The sequence below is a fragment of the Lutra lutra genome, chromosome 1 (assembly GCF_902655055.1).
Source record: "Lutra lutra chromosome 1, mLutLut1.2, whole genome shotgun sequence".
Lineage (NCBI taxonomy): Eukaryota > Metazoa > Chordata > Mammalia > Carnivora > Mustelidae > Lutra > Lutra lutra.
Window position 1 is genome coordinate 132,523,037 of NC_062278.1, and position 9,361 is coordinate 132,532,397.

The window sequence follows — 9,361 nt, forward strand, 5'->3', positions numbered from 1 at the left end:
AAAAATCCCAATGTCCAGGCTATACCCTAGCTGAATTAAATAAGAACCTCTGTCTGGGAGGCCGACAGACATCATTTTTTAAAGCTCTCCAAATAATTTCAGTCTCAGTCTCAAGACTGAGACCCATTGGTTTAAATCCTTAGTTAAATGTTTAGGGATATTCTACTCTAAACAGTCTATGACATTTTCTTAATGTATTTAAACAGTGCTTTGATCAGGGCAGAAGCAACACATGGGGCCTCCAGCTCCAAACAGAAAAGCCACCCTCTGTTGCAAGAGAAGGGGGTGGTGCTCTGGAGCAGGGACTACAGTGCCTTTGTCCCCCACGCACCCCGCCTTCACCTTCTCCTTTAGTATTCTTTAGGAAGTAGGGCTCCCTGTGTTTAAGACCACTTATAAGAAGGCCCAATCCCAGTATATCCAGCTGATAGAAAAATCAAATTTGGCATCAGCACTTCCAAAGGAATCCTGTCTTCCCAAACCTGCTGATTCAGTTTATCAATTACAAGATTATTTTCTGCTTCCTTGGAGGGAGGCTGAGCAACTCAGGGACTGGCTTCCAAGGATCTCTTGGCTCTCCTTAGCATCTTTAAGCTCATGTGTTCATCTGTTGCCATGTACAGCTCTTATGCTTTAATAAAGCCAAACGGGGCAAAAAAAAAAAAAAAAGATCAAAACGGGCAATTTTATACAATTTTCCTACAGTTACTAGTCACTAGGGGTGACTTGGTCATGATCAGAAATTATCGAAGTTAACCATTACTGTCTCGCCTTTCATGATCAAAGCACACTTTAGACTTTTTAGTTCCTAGGTAATTATGCAAAATATTCTCCCAGATCTGAGTAACTTAAGTGGTTATTTGGTTTCAATGTATTACAAACTCCACAGTTTCCCTTAAGACTCATCAGCAACCTTTTAGCTGAAAATCCAACCAACCTGAGTGAGTTGGCCAAATCCTTGGGGCCATGAGGATTCCTTAATGGGGTCATTAGGGAAGGTTTCAATGGGACTTCGGTCTCCATGCCTAAATACCTGAAAAGAGATCAAGACAGTAAAGTTACAAATTTCACTTAGGTGTTTTAGCTCAGCTCATCCTCATAGATTTTCTTCTAAACCACTGGTTCTCAACATTGGGATGTGGCCAGGGCATCAGGATTTTACACTTGATCTTAGTTAAGAGGCTGAGAAGTGATTCGGAGCATCAGGATTTTTAAGACCTCCTCATTTAAGGGGTGCCTGGGTGGCTCAGTGGGTTAAGTGTCTGCCTTCAACTCAGGTCATGATCTCAGGGTTATTGGATCAAGTCCTGCGTCTGGTTCCCTGCTCAGTGGGGAGTCTGCTTCTCCCTGTCCTCCCTGCTTGTTCTCTCTCCCTCTCAAATAAATAAGTAAATAAATCTTTTTTTTTTTTTTTAAGATTTTATTTATTTATTTGACAGAGAGAGAGAGATCACAAGTAGGTAGAGAGACAGGCAGAGAGAGGAGGAAGCAGGCTCACTGCTGAGCAGAGAGCCCAATGCGGGGCTTGATCCCAAGACCCTGAGATCATGACCTGAGCCGAAGGCAGAGGCTTAACCCACTGAGCCACCCGGGCGCCCCAGTAAATAAATCTTAAAAAAAAAAAAAAAAAAAGACCTCCCAGGTAAATCTCAGGTTAAGAACCACTGTTTGCATCTCACTAACACTTTCCCGTGTTTCAGGTAATGTAAGTGAGGAGACAGTCAGTCATTAGGAAGAAGACGAGCCATACATGGAGACTGGTTTGTATACTGGAGCAAGGAGGAACACAAAGTTTAGCATGATCACTTTAGTTTTTATTTATTTATTTTTTAAAAGATTTTATTTATTTATTTGACAGAGAGAGAAATCACAAGTAGGCAGAGAGGCAGGCAGAGAGGGGGGAAAGCAGGGTCCCTGCTGAGCAGAGAGCCCGATGCGGGCCTCGATCCCAGGACTCTGAGATCATGAACTGAGCCCAAAGGCAAAGGCTTAACCCACTGAGCCACCCAGGTGCTCTACAAGATCACTTTATTGCAGACAGGCTCTGATGAGAAGTATTCTTCCTTAATTATGGTGTAAAAAATTTTACATATGATAAAACCAGTCGCTTTTAAATGTCACATAAAATTTGTGACCATCTTGAGCCAATGATTTATTAGTTTTTAGGAGATTAGAGATAAAGGACTTAGGGAAAGGGAGATTAGAAAAGCTAATTCTTAATACTTTAGAATTTGTATGCATGTCATGCTATTTTGATTGCACATTTTCCTCTTTGGAGAGAGTAGTCAGGACTTTTGAAATGTTGGTATTTTCTGACTCCAATACACTTTGTGAATAAAATGCCAAACTAAATACAAAGCTGTTTTATCAGCAAAAGACATGAAAAATACTCCAGAAGTCCAAGATGAAGTCTATACTGATGCCAGCAAACGTTATTAATACAGAGGAGGGCCGCAGGATACCTTGCATTATCTGAGATTTCCTGCACTTGTCATTTACACTACCTGGCTAAGATGCTTCAGGAGACACAGAGTAAGGAAGAGTTCTTAATTTTAGCCATCTTTCAGATGGGATTCCAGGAAAGTGAGGGAGGCTTGTAGGACCTGGGTTGTGTCTCTGGTGTCTAAAGAAAACTTACCTTTTGGTCCCCTAAACTGCTGAGAAATAAAAATTGCAGTAGAACAGGCCATAGCAAACAGAGACCATGGTGTAGTGGATCAATCTATCTATCTTTCTTTCTTTAATTTTTAAAAAAAGATTTTATTTATTTATTTAATAGAGAGAGAGAGACAGTGAGAGAGGGAACACAAGCAGGGGGAGCAGGAGAGGGAGAAGCAGGTTCCCTGCTGAGTAGGGAGCCCAATGTGGGGCTTGATTCCAGGACCCTGGGATCATGACCTGAGTCGAAGGCAGACGCTTAATGACTGAACCACCCAGGGACCCCTCATTAGTTCTCTTTCTATAATCTAAACATATTTTGGACTTTTTAGATCCCAGGTAATTGTGCAAAAATATTTTCTTAGATCTGAGTAACTAAAATTGTTACGTGGTTTCAGTTGATTATAAATCCTACAACGTTTAGTTTCCAGGGAATCTCAACCTCAGCACTGTTGACATTTTGGGCTGGATAATTCCTTGTGAGGGGCTATCCTATTACCTGCAGAATGTTTAGTGGCGTGTCTGGCCTTTGCACACTAGAGTGCAGTAGTAGTCCCTAATTGCGACAATCAAAAAGTTCTCCAGACATTGCCAAATGTTCTGTAGGGGGCAAAATCATCTCTGGTTGGGAATGCCTAAATTGGCCAAAGGGAAGTCAGATGAGAGACATTGTAGTAAAATAATTTACAATGCTTCTTACCAGCCTTTAACCACAATAGCTCAAGTTTTTTTTTTTTTAAAGATTTTATTTATTTATTTATTTGCGAGAGAGAGAGAGAGAGAGAGAGAGAGAGAGAGAGAGAGAGAGCACAAGCAGGGTGAAGGGCAGAGGGAGAAGGGGACTTGATTCCAGGACCCTAGGGTCATGAACTGAGCCGAAGGCAGACACTTAACCAACTAAGCCACCCAGGCGTCCCTCAAGGTTTTTTGAATGCTTGATATGTCCTAGAAACTGTGCTAAGTGCTTCTCATAATTTAATCCATTCATCAGTTCTACAAAGCATTTATGAATATTATCTTCATTTCACAAACAAGGAAATCAGTCCTAGTTAAGTGACCTCCCTAAGGTCACACAGCATATGTGTGTAAATGACATATGTAGAGATTTACATACTGTAAATGACAGTAGAGATCCAAGCACAGACGGTGTGCCTCCAGTGCCAGCATTCTTAACCCGTGTTAAGAGGCTCATTTCTCTGCTAAAACACACCCTCGGCATCCCTTCAGTGGGCTCTCCAGGATCCGGGGCTTCGTTATGAACTTTTCCTCTAAGATCAGAAGCTCTCTGTGTTGCACTACAGGAAAACTCTGATGTAAGCAACAATCCCAAATACTACTTAAAAAATAGAACTGAGATTATGCATCTAAATGACAGTGTAGCCTAGGGAGAAAAATAAGCATGGTGCCCTTAGAGGAGGGTTATTTAAACAGCAGAGCCCTGGAACATAATCACAGGCTTGAACAAGCTTTCTTACTCTGTCCTTACAGGTCAGGAATAATTGTACTTCCCTATACTGCCGTAAGTTTTAAGGGTTTTTGAGATAGTGGCTCAAACAAGCTGTGAGCTCTTCAAAAGGGGTGTCCCCCAGAGACAATTAATAAACCATCCCTCTCCACATCCCCAGACGCTGGAAATCAGTATGTGTGTGTGTGTCGGTGTGCATGTGTTGGTGTGCATATCAGTGAGCGCCCTCAAGTGCACACACGCCATTCTTGAGCTCCTGGAGTTTCAGCTGGAGCCTTTAGACTGTGCCTCAGTGGTTTTAAGCCTGCGGTAAGGCAAACTTCTTAACAGCCGCCTGCCAAATTTGTATGAAATCCTTCAGAAACCTAAACATATAGGGTAAGCCCCAGGCCTATTTTGCAATAGGAAGACATCCAGGATAACAACCCCTTATGTCCGTGTAACCCTCCAGAGTTTTGTACAGTCTTTTCCCTGCTCTCTCTTTCAATTCTCAGAACTCCTGCAAGGCCAGGCTGGCCCTATTGCTGTCCTGAACCAAAAAGGAAACTGAGGTTCAAAGAGATGGAACGAGCCATCCAGATCTCTTGGTTTTCATGAATGCTACCCACTGTTTTCTCCCCCACATCACATTCACTTTATCCTTTTAGATCACAGGTGACTTTTTAAAAAACAGAACCATGGTCTGGTTCCCCCAAGAATGATCCTTCTCTATCCAGTCTGCTGAGTGGGTTTGCCATATTACATCATCCTACCTGATCTGGCCCTGCCCACCTTGATGCTACTATCTTACACTTTTGCTAAACATGCTTAGCCACAGAGCCCCTGCTGTTGCATCCAATACATTGTTCCAGCCTCAGGACGGTGAAGTTCCATCGGCCCGGAATGTCCTCCTCCTATTTCTAATCCTGGCAGTCACTGAATCCAGGTCCCTTCTGAAAAAGGCAACCAAGAGAGGTCTCTCTTGACCTCCCATACTCACCATACTTATTACTCTTTCTCTAAAAAGTTAAAAATAATGATTCTCTAAGGGTTTTCTATGGGATACTCTGGGAAAAGAGGAGGTGGATTCTGTGGTCAAATTTTAAGAAATATAGTTTCCTACTAGATCCTTTCCTTTAAAGCCACAGCACATATTAAATTATTATTATTTTTAAAGATTTTATTTGTTTATTTGAGATAAAGCAAAAGAGGGAGAGAAAGATAGCATGAGCAGAAGGACAGAGGGAGAGGGAGAAGCAGACTCCCCATTGAGCAGGAAGCCTGATACCAGGACCCTGGGATCATGACCTGAGCCAAAGGCAGAGGTTTAACCGACTGAGCCACTCAGGAGCCCAGAGATGTTAGACTATTAAAGACTGAGGAGTCCTGCCCTTTAGAGACCTGAAATACAATGTGACTCTTGTTTTGTTCCCAAAACTGATTTGACTACTGAAACCCATTTTTTCTTCCAAGCAAATCCTGTTAACAACTCGTCAAACTAGCATTCCATGGGACACACGTTGATAAACCTGTTTTAAAAGATTGTGTGATAACTCTGTTCATGAGACAGAACAAGAGCCAAGGACAGTTTCCTGCTCTTTCTGCCAAGGACAGCTTCTCAGAAGTGGGAAAGATTTATTTTTCCTGGATCTCAGAGGAACAGCGAGGAAACTACCTACTGATTATGAGCTGTCTGTGCACCTAACCTTCAGGGGGAGCTCTCAGCTCCATGTGCTGGCTCCATTCCAGCAGGAATGGACTATGTGCAGGGATCAGGGTCAGAGCCTCCGTCATACAGCCTGGATTCACATCCTGACAAACCACGGCTACCACGTAACTGTGGACAAGTTGCTTAGCCTCTTTGTGTCTCAATATCTTTATCTATAAAATAGAGATAGTAAAGTTTCTGTAAAATTTTAAAGAGCAGTTGCCAGATGGAGCAAACCAAACTGCAGGATGCCCAAATATTGCACGAAACATACTTCAAATTTAACTGGGTATCCTGTGTTTTCCTAGGAACCCTACTTCACGGGGTTGTTGGAAGGATAATGGGACATTTTCCATATCGCACTCTCAGAACAGTGCCCGGCATATAATAACATCGAGTGATGATTGGTTATTGTTACAAATGTTACCACTTTAATTAGAGGCACCTTTCTTTTATTCTGGTTCTAATAATTTTCTAAGGATTTGCCTGGGTATATAATTTAACCATTTATGGTCAAATATTCTCCATAATCAATAAAAAGAAAGTAGTATCTCATCACTGAAGTCCTTAGATATTGTTTGGTAAGGGCCAAGAAGTTGTATTAAGTTGCCTTTCATCTACCATTAATGGAAGAAAGCCTTGCTAGGAAAAATCATTAACATTAGCCTTGTGTGATAAATGTTAATCTTTATAGCTCCAAGAGAGCTATCTTTGTAAGGTTTTCTTGTCGTTATCCTTTTTTTTTTTTTTTAAATTTTATTTATTCAGGGATGCCTGGGTGGCTCAGTTGGTTAAGTGGCTGCCTTTAGCTCAGGTCATGATCCCAGCATCCTGGGATCAAGTCCCGCATCCCTGGGATCAAGTCCCGCATCGGGCTCCTTGCTCAGCAGGGAGTCTGCTTCTCCCTCTGCCTCTGCCTGCCACTCTGTCTGCCTGTGCTCACTCTCTCTGACAAATGAATAAATAAAATCTTAAAAAAAAAGATTTTATTTATTCATTTGTCAGAGAGAGAGAACACAAGCAAGGGAGCAGCAGGCAAAGGGAGAAGCAGACTCCCCATTGAGCAGGGAGTCTAAAGTGGGATTCCATCCCCAGGACCCTGAGATCATGACCTGAGGTGAAAGCAGATCCTTGCTTAACTGAGCCACCCAGGTGTGTCTGTCAGGTTTTTCTTAGGGTAGAATTAAGTTGTAGTCCCTGAACATCTGTTAACTGAGAGTGACGGGGGAGAAAGGAAGCCCTCCACAGTTTGGTAGTCAAGGGGAGTGAGCCTGTGCCGGAGTAAAACAACACAGAATTGACCACATGCGGTTAACTCCAAGTTCACTATAATACCTCACAGACGATTACCTCTCAGCCAACTTGCCACAGGCCTGCAGTGTTGAGAGTGCAGTTTCTGCTGTGTCCCCCACACTTGCTTAATGTACGTGTTGGCAAGAAACCCATGAATATAAGTAAAAGTCCCACTTGCGTGGATTTCTTTACAGAAGGTACACGATATGACACACGGTTCTTTTTTCAGCACATAAGTCTGACAGCTGGTAAATCACTTGTAAATAAATTGATGATATGTTTCTCTGATTCTCTCTCATTTGTTGACTCATGACCTAGTAAAGATTTATTGCACTAACAATCATAATTTGCATAATCATATGGTTATGAAATTTGTTCTGTGGAAGGGAAAGAAAGGAGTTCTGAAAACACTCAGCTGAGGAAACAGGAATTTTATGTTTGATTTTTTAGGTAAAAGATGACCTCCCTGAAAATTATAGAAATAAATTTTGAGTATTCTCACAGGAGGAAAATTTACTTATTTACCAGCGTATTTTCCATCTATCAAATAAAAAAGGTGAGGAAGAGAAAGAGATTGAGAGAGCAGGTGTGAAAGACAAAGAAAGGGGCAGAGTCGGGGCGGGAGGGGGTGGAGACAGTGAGTGCAACAGGTGAAGAGAGAAGTAGAGATACAGAGAAAATCACAGACAGGGAAACCCAGGGACACCCAGGGACACACAGGGATTAACCCCAGGACTCCCAGGAAAGTGATAAATCCCCTTCACTTCGCAAACCCCCTTCCCACCTACTTCTAAGAAAACGTCCACAGTGTATTTTCTTTCCTTCCCGTCACACATCAGCTACCCCTCTTTCCCCACAACTTGTCACACATACAGGGGAGGAGAAAAACATTATTTTAATGATCAATCAAATCTACATATCAGGAAGTCCTCCTCGAAATTTCTCGAATTTAATTTCACTTTTATGCGTCAAAGACGGTTGGCAAATAGCGTTTCCAATTTCCTGATAAAGAAAAGGGGAAGGGGCTCCTTCATGCAGAAGATGGGTGTCCTTTGGTTTGCAAACAAATAATCATCGCGCTGAGGGAAGCCTGGTTAGCTCCTGGGGCTAACGTGGCCAGCTGGGGCTTCCCGCACTGCGTCTGTGGCTGTCGGGAGGAACCACGCACTCAGGGCAGCTGTGAAATACGTGAATAAATAAATAACAGCGGCAAAGGCACAAATAGCCGAAGCAAACACTTTTTGTCGGGACACGTTAAGTATTCGTTAGGAGGAACTTGCGAAACTTGATTATGCACTTTCTGAGTTAGGACTCTGGGAGACCACAGTAGGGGGTAAAGTGAAACCTGACACCTGGGTATCAGCCCCTGCTGGTAACAGTTTTAAGGAAAAAACAAGGAGAAAAGTCTACTCACCAAAGTCAGGAACTTGAGCTCCTTGGCGACCGCACCTCGGTCTACCCAGGAGAGCAGAAGCCAGAAGCTAAGGCCAAGGCTTGCTGCCCTGGCCACGGGGAGCAGGGCAGCCCTCATGCTGGGGAGTGTTTCTCGGGCTGGAGTTCCGAGGTGCTGTTTCCAGAGCAAAAGCCATTAGAGAGCAAGCTATTTAACAAAGAGATTGGAAGGGAAGGAGTCCCTGGGCGGAGCCAGACGCAGAAATAGTAAGATCACCAGGTAGTTTGGGGCGGGGTTTGGCAAGTGTCTGTTCGGGTAATTTGAGGGCTGGGTGTGAGAGATCCCAGTCTTCTGGATTTAAGGTAGAATGCTGAGACCCAGAGAGGGGTAAGCTGTTGCTCAAGGTCAGGGAGCATGTTAGGACACCCCCCCCCCCCCTAAAGTTTACCATTCCCTTTTCTTTAGATAGGGTGTGATACAGTGTTTTCTTTGTGGCTGTCACTTGGGAAAGGGATCTGCCTCGACTTTAGAAAACTTAGGCCTGTTATTCCTAACTGGGAATTTGGAAATTCAGAAATATAGGCACAGAAATATGGAAGGGACTGCGAGTACTGGTGTATTTTAGGTCTATTCCTCAGGCCAAACTTGGCTCCCTTTTGTAAAACTCTCATGTAGCCTAGAGAGGTGTTTTTATTATTATTTTTTAAAAATTTTCGAGAGGTGTTTTTGAATTGAAGAAAAGTAAGAGAAATTTTATTTTGAAAACTTTTAGTGACACCTTCAGATATTTGGGGTTCATCTGTGGTGTCTCAAATTAGGATTAGAAGTGCCTTTCCTAACCTGACACAATTGAAAAACGATGACA

At 42.8% G+C, this 9,361-nt stretch overlaps 1 protein-coding gene across 2 annotated transcripts in view; it reads right to left on the reverse strand.

Moving 5' to 3' along the window:
- ACP3 (acid phosphatase 3) overlaps nucleotides 1–8,723 on the reverse strand; it is a 46,635-nt gene extending 37,912 nt beyond the window's left edge. The window contains exons 1-2 of one of the 2 annotated variants that reach the window (XM_047737045.1): nucleotides 8,518–8,722; nucleotides 938–1,033 (exon numbers count right to left, since the gene is read on the reverse strand). In XM_047737045.1, the coding sequence (XP_047593001.1) occupies nucleotides 938–1,033; nucleotides 8,518–8,634 (213 nt within the window). In that variant the 5' untranslated portion in view covers nucleotides 8,635–8,722. Of the gene's footprint in view, nucleotides 1–937; nucleotides 1,034–8,517 lie in introns of both variants that reach the window. The other variant, XM_047737049.1, reaches the window with a different exon arrangement.
- Nucleotides 8,724–9,361: the final 638 nt, after the last annotated feature.